At 30.0% G+C, this 18,118-nt stretch overlaps 1 protein-coding gene across 1 annotated transcript in view; it reads right to left on the reverse strand.

Moving 5' to 3' along the window:
• Window positions 1–1,646: 1,646 nt before the first annotated feature.
• The window catches only part of LOC107456337 (tyrosine-protein kinase transmembrane receptor Ror2), a 216,814-nt gene continuing 200,342 nt past the window's right edge, over window positions 1,647–18,118 (reverse strand). The window contains exons 8-9 of the mRNA XM_043039181.2: window positions 17,212–17,365; window positions 1,647–4,007 (exon numbers count right to left, since the gene is read on the reverse strand). Of these exons, the coding sequence (XP_042895115.1) occupies window positions 2,770–4,007; window positions 17,212–17,365 (1,392 nt within the window). The 3' untranslated portion in view covers window positions 1,647–2,769. The remainder of the gene's footprint in view (window positions 4,008–17,211; window positions 17,366–18,118) is intronic.

The raw sequence follows: 18,118 nt of genomic DNA on the forward strand, positions 1-18,118 counted from the left end.
AGGTCAGTAGTTAATTTAAATTCTCTTTTAAACCAAAACAGAGTGCAGTCAGTGCATTTCAGCTCTACTAAGAATTTTACACTTGAAGAAAAATATATGTTTGATCAAAAAGTAAATCTGAAAGTTTTAAATGCTGTAGACATTTTTCGTCTTTAAAAATATTAAAATGTAAACTAATTACAGATAATTTATTTTGTCATAGAGATAACTCTGTTGTAATACGGAAAAGTTGTTGAAGATAAATTCTTTATTTTTCAATAATATGCTCTCATACAGAATATGAACTGTGATACATTCACATACCTGTGACATACACAGAATATTTGATAAGTCATAGAGACAACATGTCGTCACAACGCAAAAGGGTTTTTTTCCTATTTATTTACAAACGATTATTCATCAACGTACCCAAAATAACGAGGCAATAATATAATCATTTATCAAAATGCAAATTTATTTTTGCTAAGAAAAAATATTTTCGTTTATCATAAAAAATCTTAATTTTTCGACCCCTGCATGAAACATAACACGTAACGATTAAAAAGAAAAAAGTCAACTTGACAGGCAATATTCATATATTCAATATTCGAAACCGAAAATATTTTTTATTGAGAACAGTTTACGTCAAATTATTTACAAATTCAATTAAAAAATTAAAGATAAAACTTTTTTAAAAAAATTTAAAATTCAAAGTTAAGCATTTAGTATTAAATTTCAAGTTTTAAATTCAGACGATAGCTGAAGAATGGTCTATTGCAAGGTCTTTATTAAAAAATAAAGTTTATAATTTTATAGATCTGGCTAAATCTTTTTTTTTTTTTTGAATTTTACAAGCGTTCATTGTAGTCGAACCTAAAAGACAGCCAAAAGAGTAGTGAATAGTTCCGAAAAAGCTCGATTAAAATATACCCAAACGGATTAAAAATATAAACATATTTAAAATATTGAAATGTTCAAAAGTAATAAAATGAATTAGCATCCTAAGTACAAAGAAAATATCAAATAGTAACTTTTTAATAAGTACAAGCATCTCAGAGTTCCAGTCGCTCGGAATGTCAGTAAGACAATGTTTCTTTTATTACATTTTATCACGATAAAAATTACTCGAGTTTTTTTAGTTTTTTGAATTCAGAAATAACAATTGGAAGTTTTTACAAAAAACACATCACAATAAAATGTAATTTCTTTTAGAAAAAGACATTCATAATATATATATATATATACAAATTCACACATGAAAGTTTTTCAGGCTGTCAGTTCCGCTCTCACGTCGAAGTCCGGGAACTTGACGACTGGCATTTTTGGAACATTTATTAAATAATTATAATTAGAATGTTTATATTTATTTATTTTAAGTTACTTTGTGAATTACTTGCAATTTTAGAAACATAAAAACGAGATTACTTCAGAACTAGAAATATCGAAAGAATAAAATCAGAACTAGAAATATCAAAAGAATAAAATCAGAACTAGAAATATCAAAAAAATAAAATCAGAACTAGAAATATCAAAAGAATAAAATCAGAACTAGAAATATGAAAGGATTAAAGAATTACCTTAATAACACTTTTTTATCATATTCATTATCGCTTGGCATAATTTAAAATTGTCTTACTTCTTTTTCGAAATTTCAGATTTTCTGTTGAGAGTTTTCAATAAATTTAATTGACAATTATTCAGAGCATTTTGATAATTTGAATGAAATTTAATTACAACGATTTAGCGCATTTTAAATAAATTTAATTTAGATCAACTGTGCAGTGCAGTTAGACAGTTTTTAAATAATTATTAAACGGATTTTTTTAAAGGTATCTAATTAAAACTATTCAGCAGTTTTAAGAAATTGGAAAAAAAATTTCTCACAGTTTTCACTTAAAATTAATCAGCGAATTATTTGACAGTTTTAAAATGATTTGTTTATAATTATTTAGGGCTCTTTTGAGGGTTTATTTGCCTCAGTTCAAAAAAATTTTTTTTAAACCAGCCGTCAAGATCCGTGCCTCATGTAAACACTTTTAGAAATAATGTTTAACAAAATACAGTCATATGTAAAATCACAGAATGATTGTCAAGTTGAACTTATTTTTACAAATAATCAACTCAACTCCAGAATCACATTCTGAACGGTTTTCTTTCGAAAGAGTTATATGTTACAATAAAAAAATAATCTAAAATTTATATTCTTACGAGCCTGAAAATGAACATATTTACAAAGTCGATGACTGTCTTTTGATATGAATAAAAATCACTTATAACATATATGTCATATCTTCCACAAATCTTAAAACTAAATCTCGAAGGAAATAAAATTTACAAACCAATCTTGGAAGAGAAAGCAGAATGAAATATATTAGAATCATGAAGACTAGGCTCTTTGGATATGGAGATTGTGAGATCACTTGAAATTAAGATTATTTCTTATGTTGTGATAATAACATTTTTTTTAAATGTTTATAAGACACGACCTATTATTTTCTGAAACACTGAAAACATCGCGTTTTGCATTTTCCTTAGATCACAATCACCTGCGGATATGAATGATGTATGGTAAATCGTTCACAAGCCACTTATCTCACTGGGAATTTCAATAGGAATTATAATTAAAAAAAAAACATTAAAATGTCAAAGTACAGCGATTTGTACAAAAATGTCACCCCCAGTAAATTTAGCCGCTCTTTAGTTTCAAAAATTAAATAGTAAGCCATGCATTCAAACTAGATTCACTTCTGCAGTCTCTTTGGTCCGTTTGAAAGTTTCTAAATTCTTTGATCACACATGAGTCCTTTGGTCTTTGGACTGCCTTTTCAAAAGGTCATTGTGAATAGTTCCTAAAGATTTATACAGTGTTTTAAAAGGTGGTCTATCAGATGGCTTTCTCTTCCAGCAGCACTGCATAAGCTTGTAAATCTCATTCGGACAATCGTCCGGTCGCTTCAGTGTGTTACCTTCCTGGATATACTTGACCACTTCTTCATGGGTCATGCCATAATAAGGCTGGAGAGCAAATGTGAATATTTCCCACAAAACAACACCAAATGCCCAAACATCGGACTCTATTATGAATTTATTGTAAAGGATTGATTCAAGAGGCATCCAGCGTATTGGAATGGCATCATCTTCATTACCTTTGTAGTAGTTAGCGGCATAGATCTTTTGAGACAGTCCGAAATCAGATATTTTGACCACCATGTCTTCAGAGACGAGGCAATTTCTAGTGGCAAGGTCACGATGTACAAATTTCCTTTCAGAAAGATAAACCATTCCGGCTGCGACCTGCTTGGCGATGTTTGTAAGATCAAGGTGCGTCAAACGCACATCACTAAACAGGTTACCGGTGCCGGTGTGCATTATGTAGTTGGTGGGAGAACAGGACCTCAAAAACTCGTTTAAATCTCCTTTACCCATGAATTCGAAGAGCAAGCACATAGGCTTGCCAATGGCACACACTCCAAGAAGTTTGACAATATTTGGATGGTCAAATTCAGCCATTAAACAAGCTTCACGTTCAAAATCACTCTGAAGATCATCAGATGCTTCATCCTTCAGCATTTTGACAGCTATCATAGTGAAGTCTTCAGCTTTGACCAATCCTGGAGCTTTAGCCTGAAAGACACGACCAAAAGCTCCTTGTCCTATGTCCCTGATATAGATGATATCATTTCGAGGATATTCGAGGTTTTCAAGTTTCGGATGTAGTTTTGCTTGTGTGCGGTGGTAGGACACATTCGAAGGCAGTTTGTCGAGATCTATCTCTACGTCAGGATCGTCATTGTTGCTCAAATGGGGAGCACGTTCGTTCGGAGATATGTACCCTGGAACAGGCGATTGGATTAAAGATTTCTGTCTGATGCGCCTGAGACCAAGGACAATGGCTAGAAGAATGACCACAGCGGCCAGGCTCAAGGAACACGTCATTAAAATGAATGTTGGTGTGAAAAGAGGTTCTGATGGTGGCTCGAAAATATCAATGAGTTCTGTGTCCGGCTGAGAAATCTGGCTGCTGTTATCTAAAAAAAAAAAGGACAAGGAAATTAATATCCGTGAATAAAATATTATGAACAGAATTAACAATAATTACCATTTCAGAATACTGACTGATTAAACTTGACAGATTTAAAAACTTTAAAACCTGTGATGCTGTTCATCACACATTCTCCCCTTTTACTTCTAATGTATTACTATAAGCAGATTTACTTTGTTAATTTTCACTTAATCCACTAATTATAGCTGACATAGAGAAGTAAAAGTGCCATTTACTTTTCTAATTTCCTCTTAATCCATTAATTATAGCTTACATAGAGAAGTAAAAGTGCCATTTACTTTGCTAATTTCCACTTAATCCACTAATTATAGCTTACATAGAGAAGTTAAAGTGCTTGAGAGAATAATGGAAAGGAAAAATAAGAGGTAGAGGGAGAGAATGCGTAATGAACAACATCACAGAGCCTTTTTTTAAGAAGAATAAAAATCCAAAGCATTTATAATAAACGAGATGAGGCCGATTTTTTTCCATTTTGTTAATAAAATTTATTTCCAAAAATAGCAACACTGTAAAAAAATTTAGAAAACTTTAACGTAACTTCCATTTTAAAAAATTTTGCCTCCAGTGTACTATTTAAATTTAGCAGTAAATTACATAGGAAAAGTAATCTCAATTAACGTTATGAGAGGTGCATAGTAGTCTCATTCTTATCCACTTAAAATTGTCGTCACAACAAATATTCTAACATGCTTTATCAGCTTTATGTACTCTGTCAGCGATGGTACAAACTTTTCGGTACGTTTACAAAAAGAAAAATGCATGAGTATAAGTAGTATAGATGAGCTTTGGAGGTCGGAGCCAGAAGAATTTTAATCTGAACCCAAGATACATAGCATTACTTAGAGCCCGAGATATACTTTGGATAAATGCCAATTTTTGCTATCACGTCACTCGGTTTCTCATGTCTGAACAATGAATCGGTAAACCAAAAACTCTTCTATCACCAACTTGCGAAAGAAAAGCGAAGAGAAAAACTGAATCAACTGAAACTCCAAGATGACTAAAACAAAAATTAAAAAAAAGTAAAAATATTAGGCTAAAATAAAAGTCATTTGATAATTAGTGCTAGCTTGATAAAGCAAAAGCACGGAAGAGGACAAGCAGATGGCTGAAATTTTTATACTTTATAAATTTTACGTTTAATAACGAAACAAAACGTTTGTTTAAAAGTAGAAAATAAGCTTATCAAAACTTTATCATGAACCCGAGTGCTTGCCGAAACCTTTTTTCAGTGAACGAGTCAGATCCCGTGCATGGGCTAGAGGTGTATTGTACTAAATTTCTTGGACTCGGGCTGATCCCATCTTATCTCTAATAAGTAGTAAGTGCCAATCATTAGTGTAAAATTGTTAATTTTTATTTGTTGATTAACAAACAAACTTAAAGGCATCTGTTTATTATATTATACTAAATGTTAATTTCTGATACTTTATCATGCTCCTGTTATAAGTGGCAAAAATTAGCGGAATATTATTTGTAAATGTAATAGGCTTTCTTGATCTACGTTAATTTTTTTTAAAGAAACATCAATAATTTATTTAAATATAGTATGAATTACTGTAATTGATAACTTAAGACGTATAAGAGTGCAGTCAGAGCTACCCTAATAGCATCATAATGCTACACAGTTTCTGTCAAACCTATATGAGCATATTGCTTAAAAATGAATACAAGTCTACTAGAGAAATAGAGAACAGTATGTCTTAAGAGTGCTTTCATTGAAAACATAGACCGAAAGTAAACAATTAGGTTGTCAAAATCTTGATCAGTTTTGCCACTTTTGGGGATTTTCTCAGCATTTTTTATTTTTACAGAGTTATGCTAAAAAGAATAACAGTTTAAAATCATTTGTATCTCTGCTTTCTGAAAATAAGATTTTTTCTGACGCTTTTTTACAGAACAGAATGTTGAACTGTTTTCATTCTCCATCGTTTCATAATTCAGAACGAACAAATCACAATAAAAAAGGTAATGAATATCCGCCGTCTCTTTAGTGCCGGGCCAAACAATCAAACACGTGATTAACGTCATTAAGTGACGCATTTTTTTATTTACATCTTGTCTATCCTTCCGCTGAACGGACTATAGTAAAATATTTATTCATAAAACTACTATTAGAAAATGCTCAAAGTAGCGTTCAATACCATTCAATCAATACTCGAATGCAATTTTAAAAAAAAAAATTCAAAATTTTTTTGTTGAAACAAATATTTAAATACAAAATTATTATTCAATTGTAGAATTCAAATTCAATTTTGCATTAATTTAGCACTTAAGAACAACAATTTATAAGACGATTTTAATCCTTTTGAAAAACTATGCAATTATTATTAAAATGTAGAATTCAAATTCACCTTTCTGAGATGCACTAAACGGAAGATCAACATTGATTCATATTACGACCCAAACATTTTAAATAAATGCGCAATTATTCTTCAATTGTAGAACTTAAATTCCACCTACTAGAAAGTACATACTAAATGACACAGTGACATCGATCCAGACAAATCGCAATAAAAATCTTAATCTTTTCGAAAAAATGTGTTATTATTATTAAACTGCAGAATTCAAATTCACCTTTCTCGTATGCACTAAACGGTAGATTAACATTAATTCATATTACGACCCAAACATTTTAAATAAATGCGCAATTATTCTTCAATTGTAGAACTTAAATTCCACCTACTAGAAAGTACATACTAAATGACACAGTGACATCGATCCAAACAAATCACAATAAAAATCTTAATCTTTTCGAAAAAATGTGTTATTATTATTAAACTGCAGAATTCAAATTCACCTTTCTCGTATGCACTAAACGGCAGATTAACATTAATTCATATTACGACCCAAACATTTTAAATAAATGCGCAATTAGTATTCAATTGTAGAACTTAAATTCCACTTTTCTAGTACATACTAAATGGCAGAGTGACATCGATCCAGCTTACGACCCAAACATTTTAAATAAATGCGCAATTATTATTCAAATCATAAAATTTTCATAAATGCAATAAAGGAAAGAAAAAAATGCGTGTAACAATCAAATCAATTACAAGAAAAAGCATTAACAAAACAAAACCCTAAACCGAAATAAGTAATTTTCTTGCGGAAAAAAAAGCAATATCGGCCAGCATTAAAAGAAGCTTTTCAAAGAAATGGAGCATTCGCTAGAAAATCTTATTTACATACAATTCTCCCTCGTGTATCTATCTGAAATGAGGCACGTTCGTTTCGACCGGAACCAATTTGCACTGAGATGAAAAAGAAAGAGAGAAAGAAATCCCAACTAACTGATAGAAAATCAAGTTGCCCGCAAAACCAAAGTCACATCTACAAAACCAAAAGCACCACGCAAAGTCCTATTAAGTCGCACATATGCAGAGGTTGATAAAATATTGGAATTTCATTTCAACTGTTTCAAAAGTAATATTTTTTCACTTCAAAGTTCCGCCCGAAAATCAATACGAAACTTAGAGAGGAGAAGAAAAAAAAAAAAAAAAAAAAANGAAATGGCTCCAAAGAAGGAAGAGTGCATAGTGTACAGTAACTGCAACTAAAAGGAATGAGAGGGCTATAGAGGAGGGGGGGGGGTATAGTAAGGAAAATTTACTTTTCAGAAAAGTTACGTGCACTTTTATTACTTCCCCTGGTGGTGGAAAAGTTATCGATTGAGGAAAAGGGGGGAAGGTAAATTTACAAGCACATTTTTGAAAGATAAGCAATATTCATAAGCGGTAAAACTCTTTCGCAAAACATATACTCTTTCGAGATAAGCTAAAACATATTTCAAAAAGGAAATATATATGCATATATTCCGAAAGAGTTAGATAGTTTATAAATACATCCTGAAGAATTTCGAGGGGAAGTTCGAAATAGGCGAAGACTTTGGGCTGGTTGGCATTAAATGGTTCCATAAAAATGGACACTTTTATAATTTTTATGAAGCTTAAATATCTAATGAAAACGATCTTTTCCCTCGTGAAGTAAAAAGAAAAATGAATTTTAAAAAAAGCTAGTCTCAACATTTTTCTCTAGATTTGAATTTTAAGCCATTTGTGTTATAAAATGTTCGAAAAAAGAAGACGAGAGGGACGGCGGATATTTCAGAAATGAGTATTAAAAATGGTTGGCTACGCGAAAGAACCAGACATTTTGAGTGCTGAGCATTTTGAACATAGTTGTGCTTTTTCCTTGTCGGGTATTTTTCCGTTTTCGTGATCAGAAGTGGTTGGACCAGATCAAACTATTTGCTGCCGGACTTTTTCTTCGGGGGTATTAAAAGACTAAGTTTTATTCCAGCAAGTTCATGATTGCCAATACTTTGAAGAATAAAGTGCCATTTCATCGAAATTGAGCTAAATTTTTATAATACTTCCTACTAAATTTCGATAAAGGCATGTGTATGCGGCAGCTAGACTCCCTCCATTCTCATATTGTATATTGGATCGTACAGTCAATTTGTGCCGTTTTTCTATACGTGGAACTGCCTGAGGTTCGACAAAAATATTTAAGTGGCAAAAAAATTTATACTAAAAAAAGGAATTCCTGTTCAAATAGATTATTGGGTTTTCTTGATAACCACAAAGATTTGGATAGAAGTTTGATGCAAGCAGAATGAATATGTTCTAAATTGAAGTGGTTTCAAAATTAGGAAAACTTCAAACTGCTTTGATAAGTAGTTTACTACCACTTGAAAATTTTCGGCGGCGAATTTTTTATGTAAGATATTAGTATTTAGATAATTATACGTAAAAAATATTTCTGTCATATATAAAATTAAACATTAATCAGATTAAAGAAAATATCTGCACTATTTAACATTTTTCGAAATTTTTCTTTACTTAAAAAGGAATAATGGTGCAAGTCATACATATAAATTTGTATTTTATTAGACATTGAAATAAATACAAGAAGAAGAAAAATGGTGAGAAATTAAACTATTTAAAATAAATTGTGAGGCGTTATTAATGCTGATTAATTTGCTCTTTTCTTTATTTGCAGTAGAATTTATGATGACAAAATGAAATAAACAATAGTAAAAAAATATAACATAAACAGTATTTTGCGAGCAATATAACTGAAATCCAAGATAAAAGACATGGATGGTTGAACTGAATGTAAACAATAACAAGCAATCCGGTAACCAAAAGAAATTTAGAAAACTTCCTCCGCATATGTTATGTCTACGAGGCGATGTGTGAATAGTCTTGATATATTCTAGGAAGTTTTATTATATTGTGATTAGTATTTAAATTCAAGCGTGACTTCAGTCATAAGAATTTTCTGTAATTTATAAATTCTAAACAGTGGTTAACCGTAAATAAATTTGAGAAAATTAATATCACAGAATAAGTAAAACGTAAGGTTTGTCATGTTTTGAGTGTTATCCCCTTATTTGGCTATATTTTAGTAAAATATCACCGTTTGTTATTTTTTTGGATAGCATCATATGCATGCAGGCGGAGTCTTTCGAATTCGCTTGTGTTTCATTGAAATTTAAATAGAAAGAGCGCGTTTTATTGTAAACACTACTAGCATAACAATATTGAATAGCCCGGTTTTTCAAACTTAGGCATAGAAATAAACCAGCAAGTCTCACGGTCAACCAGCTATACAACTGAATAAAAAAATATATGTTTTTAATCAAATGCACAATATGAAAACATTTTTAAAACGCTAACATAATTTTCGCAATCCTATCTTTTATCCTATCAAACTAAAAAACGAATAAAAAAAACTGAATATTTGTGTCATAAATCTTAGGGAAACATTATTCGTTTATACTACAGATATAACCGTTATGAATTAAACAAACTCATGTAAGAGACATTATAGACTGAGAACAAAGGATCCCTATTGCCTCAACGCCTAGTTTGCAAGACGAAATTTTTTCAACGCTCCCTTAAAAAATTCTTTAACAATTTATTTATTGATTTTTTTTACATTTGTTATTTTCGATACGGTACCCTTTTATTCATATTTCTTTTCAAAACTCCTACTGACCAATAATACATGATAACAATATTATGATAAAGAACTTTTTTTAAGTAATTTTTTTTTTTTTTTTTTTTGTGAAACCAGCTGTTTCGTAGAAAAGGATAAGTAGGGCGTAAAATAAATTTGGAACTAGTTATTTAACACTTAATTATTAATATTTTAAAAAATCCAAATAACTTTTACACTATGTTCATTATCAATAAAAAAATTATCAAAATATTTTGTAGAAAATTCGAAAAGAATAGATTGAATTTCGAATGGAAAAAAATGTCACCTTGAACTTTCAAGCGTAAATTTTTTTTTGTATCGAACAAGAAAGTTTCGTTTTCACAATAAAATTGGTTAGTAATTTTTATCTCAATAAATTGCTGAATTTATAATTTATTCATATTTGTATTTCTTCATAGACTTTATGCTAAGTTAAAACATGTATTGGTTTTTCAATGCAAAATTAATATTAATAAAGTTTATTCTAATTTTAAAAAAATTTTCTTGTGTTTTTACACATTCTCGAGAAAATACCAATGCTCCCCAAGAGTTTTAAACACCCATTGGAGTGGAATAAGAGAATATGCCGTATAGTTGCGGTTTTCAATATTTTTCAATTGGGGTACCCTAAGGGATCGACTTTCGTCTGGCGGAACCCTCAGACTTAACGAATAAATTTCATTAGCAATTGTGAACGTATTAAATAACGAAATACTATTAATTATTTTGAAAATATTTCAACAAGTCAGACAGTTGTCTGGAGCAACATCTAGTCTAGTTTTTAATTTGATTTTAATATATGCAAACACGGAAAAGGAATTAGATGAAATATAATTTCCAATAGAAAAGTAGCCATTATAAACGTTGAGAACCTATATGTACTTCTTCATTGTTGAATTAGGTTATTTTTATTCTAAGCTAAATACTAATGCCGTTTTTCATGTGCTTTTCATTATTCATTCATCATATTGTTATTAGAAAAAGTATTGAATTTACATTTTTCACAAGTATTTTAATTAATTAATAATACATTTAATACCAGGTTTTGAAAATCACAACTGATTTTTTTTTTAAAAATCTAACTTTCATAACCCACCCATAGAACCTAAAGGTTCTACGGAACACTATTAGGGAACTTCTGTAGAGAGTCAACTATTCAAATGTATAGTGTCAACTAATAATTTCCTTTCACTGTTGCTAGAGAAAGCTCGCCCCCTTGGTCGAGAGCCGAGAAGAAACTTTAAGAAAAGCGTTGTTGTGACGTCACAGTCGATTGACCTTGAGTATTATTGCTCAAGCTAATTAGCCTGAGATCGATTCCATTTTAGATTAAATAAGCAGAAATTATTATTGACATCAAACTAAAAATATATGCAGATTTTATTCTGTGACGATGCAATCAACAATTTGCGCAAAGAACTAAAAAAAAAAAAAAAAAACTGTGAAATAACTTACGTAGTAGTGAATTAAGAGATTATTTTTAAAGTAATGTTAATAGTCTTAGAGATAAATATCTTTTTTTCAGATTTATTTTATTTCATCTATTTATTTTTGCACTGATAGGACAGACCGAAATTTGAGTGAGATTTTTTTTCGAGAAAGGTTTTTTTTCCTTTCTCGAGAAAAAATTAGAATTAATAAAGTCTTTTCCAGGTAGATACATTGATTCAAATTCTATGGATTGCATTGAACGAAGAGTTTAATGGAACAGCAGTCGAATATTAATTAACAATAAAATAAACGAAACTGAGTGCGCTCTTAATAGTTTAATCCTGATCTCGTTTGAGCCAGTGGAAGAACAGAATAAATTTTCCAACATTACTTAGATGACCTTTTGCAGAATTAAAAAAAAAAGTCAGACTTTAATTAAATTATTAATAAATTTTGGTTCAGATGTTCAATATCAAGAGTTCTTCACACTGATAAAATATATTTTCTAGAATAGAATATAAATCTCCAATAATCTATACAAGTTACAACGCATGCACAATTAAAACATTAGTATAAAAGCTACGCAAGAACATTAATTCCAGAATGAATTGAATGCAAAATGACTGAAGCTGAGGATTTTATACTGTTTAATCCAGGTCTCAATTAAACTACACTGTAACAAAAGAAATGTCTTAATTATGACATTCAACGTGAAAATTATAAAAATGATAACATTACTGAAATATCTCAAAAAATATTAATTTCGAGGAAAAGAACATTAATCGCGATTAGAACATTAATTAATAATGAACTGATGCACTACTAACTAAACAAAGTATTTTAATCGATTAACCCATTCTTCAATCGCACGCACTGAACGCAAGACATTTGTTAATTCTGGTATTCAACTTGAAAATTATTAACTAGATACATAACATCATAACTAAAATATATCTCTAAGAACACTAGTTTAAATGCGACGAAAGAGCATTAATTAATAATGAATTGATTTCACCACAAATTATTTTAATCAATTAATCCAGATTCCAATCGAATTGCACTGCAACACAAGAAATTTCCTAATTATGACATTCAACGTGAAAATTATGAAGTAGAAAATGGCAACATTCTTAAAAAATCTCTAAAACATTCATTTCAATGCGACGCAAGAACATTAATTAATAATGAAGGGAATCAAACAGAGTGTTTTTAATCGATTAATGGAACTCGATTCGACTAATTGCCTTCATAGCGCGTTCCCCTCTCTTCCTGATAATTCACCAGAAAAGCATTCGACGCAGATGTTTCGCTCAGTCACTCGATTAGGCAGAGTAGGAAAGCGGGAATTCTCGCAAATCCACATTTACGAATTTCAGGAGAAAAGCCTCCAATTCTCGGAAATCCACATTTATAAATTTCAGGAGAAAAGCCTCCAATTTATATTCCGAAAATACATTATCACACATAGAAACTAGAAATTATAATAAAAAAGTTTTTTTTTTAGCTCTTTAAAAGATTTGAAATAAAAATGGCATTTTTCTGAGAATTACTATTTATTGAAAGATTAAAGACGGAAAAAAAAAGAAACTTTTTAAGGCTCGAAAAAACGAATAACTAACTTGTAATTCAAAGGGAAACATAAGAAGATGACGGAACTATAATGGAAAGAGGATGCAGTTGGTGTTGATGGTCTAATTGGGTACTTGCAACTCGAGAAGAAGAAGATCAATGGCACACAGACACGTGACGTCAGCATATTGTTTATAAACAAGATAGCGTGTTAAAGTGGAGATAAGTTTTTCTACATAAGTTAGAATGTTATTTAACGTTAAGTAAATTAAATGCAATGCCGTAACGCACATCGAATTTGTTAAAAAGTAATTCTTTCTTGTCTACGTTTTACATAACTTAGATTTATTATTTATGTATGTATTTTATTGTAATAGTGATTATTTTAGTTCTGAGTATCTTTGTTTGTCTCTGTGTTAACTAAGAAATAAATAGTGAAAGAACAACGCAATAAACAAGATATTGCTTTTTAGACCTATTGGAAGAAGAAAGCGGGGAAGGCAGCGGTTGAGATGAGCTAATTCTGGATGGAGTCTGATTTTCTTGCAATTAGTGAAAATAATTGGAAATCAAAGATAAATCGTAAGTCGTTATGGAGAATTCTTCAGAGGAAGGCATTGCCCACATTGGGCTGTCTGGCCAACTATGATGATGAAGAATATAAAAAAAAATAATCTTTCAAACAAAGAACTGAACACCGGGTAAACTAAATAAAAAGTTTAAAACTATCTAAATTCTGGAAAATTAATAAAATAATAAAAATAAAAGTTTGCTTTATTTTATCCATAAGCCCAAAATAAATCTACGGTGGGGGGGGGGAATTCTGCACCAGATCCATGAGTGCAGTTACAGAGGGTGAAAAACAGACCTTATGGTTTCATTACAGCTCAGTGTGGGCCAGAAGACCATGATCTTTGACCAAAAGTCAAAAATTAAATTTTCAACTAAAATATGTGTAAGCAATTTTAATATAGCCCAAATTAAGTATTTATAATCATTCCAAAAATTATAATTTACTTTTTGGACCGACAAGAATACAATGTATTGAAAAATAGGTTAAAGTTTTTTTTTTTCAAAATGTAACTTTTAAATATTTATTTCAGAAATATATATAGGAATTTCACCTTACTGTTACATTTTTATCAGAGTAATTAGTCTGAAATTATAGAAAAATTTTTCAATTTGTTGGATTAGTTAATACTCTTGACAAAACTCATAGTTTATATCTTATCATTTGACATTTTACAAAGTTTGATGACCTTCGAAACTTAGTTCCCAAAAGTTCCAAGAAGTAATTAGCTAAACCTTTTTTATGTTCTCTTCTTCGATGTTTCTTCTTTCCAAAAAATTTGCCCCATTTTGCCCGTAATGCAAAGGTGGACTAAATATACCGAAAAACAAAAATTATGTTTTTTTTCTTCATGTTTTCGCGTTATTTTGTAACATTACTTCGAAAATGTGATTTGCTTTTCATTTTTAATATAAAATTACGAAAATTATTATACAGTCGAACACGTTTATAACGAGCACAAAGGGACCGTAACATGTACTCGTTAAATCAGAGTGCTCGTAATAAACGGGTCCTTAAGACAGTCGTGCAACCAGAAGAGGGGGGGGGGGCTTGGGAGGTCTAATGATTGAGTTTACTTAAAATTTAATTAATACTTACTTACTTTAAATACATTAATTAATTTAATTAAATACTTTTCCTAATTTAATGACAACTTACCCCCTTCCCTCGCGTTTCCTTATCATTTTGAAAAAAAAAATAAGACAGAAAGACTAGAAATATGAGAAAAAAGATTGCAAGACAGAAAAATATTGCTCGCTAAAACCGGGTCTTGCTCGTTAAAAGCGACTTCTGTTCCATAGACTTAACATTGATCCAACCAAAAATTCTCGTTTCTCTCGGTAAATCCAAGTTCTCGTTAAATCCGAGCTCGTTATAAACGAGTTGGACTGTATTTTCATTGCTATATTTAATTATTTAAAAGTACTATATTATTTTTTTTATTTTTGCTCGCCATAGTCGCCATTTTGCTTTTTTGGGGGTATTTTTAGTGTATTTCTAAATTTTAACTATGAATTCAATTTACCTGCACATAAAAAACCCTAAATAAAAACCCCCAAATTTTGGAACAAATTTTATCGAAATACTAATTTTGGTCACGAAACCTTGGATGCTGACCCACTCTGCAACTGATGGGTTAAATTAAAAGTGTAACAATGAAAATGCTTAAAAAAGAAATGCAAACATTATACATAGACAGCATGTAACAAAAAATTTATATTTAGATTTTTTTATCATTATCTTGTGTGCACATTCTTTTAGCTTTACCTTATTAAATAAGAACAGTCGTTGAAAACCGTTTTTTTTTTAAAGGTGAATTAATTTCATTTCTCGCTGGTTTTTACTGAAACAAATATAAAAAATACACGAACACAAAAAATTAAATTTATTTTAAATATTTAAAGCACCGTAAAGAGATTGAATACTTATCAAGTAGCAATCGATTCCAGCTATTTAATGCAGTACAAATTTATGGCGTCATTGCCTGACTCCTTAATTGAGGGTCACGACTTTACGAATCTTATTTTCTTCTTAACGCTTGAAACAAAGATTTTTATCAATAAAGAAAAAAGAAAAGTCAATTCCTTTTCTTTATGGCATCTTAATCTAAACGAGAGAGACAATAAAAATGCAAATATGCCAGAAAAGTTCTGTAAAGGCTATCGAAGAAATGATGAAAAAAAAAAGAATATTTTAGAAAATAAGAAGGTTGCTTAATTTATTTTTCTTCCATTCTATTTTTTTTCCCACGGAAACTGGAAAAAAATAATGACGAAAACAACGATTAAATGACACCGAAAAATTCAAAAACAAATATTAAGGTCATAATCCTTTTTTTTTAAAAATCTAAGATAATGAGAATAAAAAAGTTATAAAGGTAGAAAAATGTCGCAGTGTTTTTTTTTTAAAGAAAACATCATTTTTAAAGTAAAATTAGATTTTAACAAATAAAGTAGCTTATACTTTTTTCGTGGATTAAAATCTGAGTTTTCTATTTTTCTTAGATGATTCTTGGTACTATTTTTTCTTTCTTTTATAATTGCAACTGAATACTTTTTAAAACGAATGAAATTTGTGAACGAATTTAAAATAATTTAAACTTAAACTATTTGAATATCAATAAACTTAACCAAATTTCAAATCACATAAAAAACTAAGATTAAAATTTAAAAAAAATTCTATTCTCCATTGTAACCACGAAAAATTTTATGAAAGAAGTTTACTAATTACTAAGTAATATTTAAATATTTCAATTTTGTTCCATTGAAATAGGCCCTTTTAAACCAATTTACTAAATTTCAGAAATTAAGATTTTGGGTTTAAGGTTTTTAAACGTTTTCAAAATCATTATAATAGTGTTGAAAAAGATTTAAAACTACTAACTCCTTAAAATTAAAATTTGGTAGCTCGGTTTAATGGAACATGAATAAAAAAAAATGCTTAAAAATATGAATTAGTTATTTAATAAACAGTTTTGAAATGAAGTATTAAACAGTAAATGAAGTTATTTAAAAAATAACGTTCATTTAGTTCTCCGTAAGTAACTAAGAAGGTAGAGATCTTCTCAGTTACTTACCCTTAATTTTGCTTACAGACGCTTAATTTTGATTCAAGTAAATTAGATTTAGGTACTTGAAATAAACAGAGTCTTTAAATTTGTCACTTTTTATGCATATTTTTTGGGCATATTCTCGTAAGATCGGCTCACTCTTGGAACATTCGAAGTCTATAGCTTTAACAAAGCTGCTAGCACTCAAAGTACTCGACGTTCTAAAGATTTATCATTTTTTTTGGAAGCACTTTATGCTCTGAATTTCAGGGTTCAATGGGGACGGCCTTGTTTTTTTTTTGGGGGGGGGGAAGCTGTTAAGAAAAGACTAAGGACTGTGTATAAGAGAAATGTAGACCTCTTACCGTGAGAGGGTTTACAACAGCGTTAAAAATATCCTAATTTTCAATCTCATTTAATATTGCATCCGAATTTCAAATTGCCATCAAAACTGACCCTTTTTCGTCCCAGCAAATGTCTTATACATTAATATTACGCTCAGGTTTATTATTTGGAAGCTGTAAAGTAAATAAAGCTACAAAAATATTGTTAGTATTTTACCACAAAAGGGTATGTCGCAATGTTGCCAACGAACTCTTGGGTCCATAGTGTAACACCATGGCACCGGTTCTTCACCTCCTGCATTTCTACAATAATTCTCTGAATTAAGCACCTCTGGAAAGACTTTAGGAGGACGGTTGTGATGATGAGGTTCCTGCAATCAAAAATATTGATTTGATTCAAGCATAAAAGTTTTCTTTTTTAAGCAAATCTTAGAAGCTATTGGAAGAAAATATTTATTCCGCCTATGAAATTAAAAACTCTATATACAAAATACACAATGTATATTTGAAACAGTAGGAGAGTTCTGTAATGTGAAAACAATGGAACGCGCTTCGAATCGTTAAAACTATTGTCGTACGTAAAAAAAAGAAAAGAAAAAGCATAATAAGTTGTACATGTTATTGCAACCTTTTCGGTGAAATGAAAATTCGTATGAAATGTATGTGGGGAAAATTAAAATCTGATTGGTTGAATTTATGCAGACTGGTTGAATTCGATACAGTGGGAATGTTCCGTAAGCGTCACAAAATGATGAATCGGAAATGAATTTGTTATTGTCATACCTTTATTTTTAAAATTATTTGAAATATTGGAAAACAAATTACGACCAAATAAAGTATTATGAAGTAACGTTCTAACTATGAGCTGTGAACCAAGTGAAGGCTTTTAAATTGAAGCGATTAGAAACGCATTTGTTATTATTATTTGTTCGAATATTAAAAACAATAAAAGCATTAAATACTTAACATAAAAAATTTTTGTTTTATAATTTCCAAAAAAATCATTTTTATAATACAAAATAACAAAAAGAAAAGGAATTCGCACATTAATGGCTCTAAATTAAAATAAGGTATTTCTACGAATAAATATGTGCAGCCAACGAGTGAAAAACTAATTTATTAAG

Source organism: Parasteatoda tepidariorum, chromosome 4, assembly GCF_043381705.1.
Source record: "Parasteatoda tepidariorum isolate YZ-2023 chromosome 4, CAS_Ptep_4.0, whole genome shotgun sequence".
In the NCBI taxonomy this organism is placed as follows: Eukaryota; Metazoa; Arthropoda; class Arachnida; order Araneae; family Theridiidae; genus Parasteatoda; species Parasteatoda tepidariorum.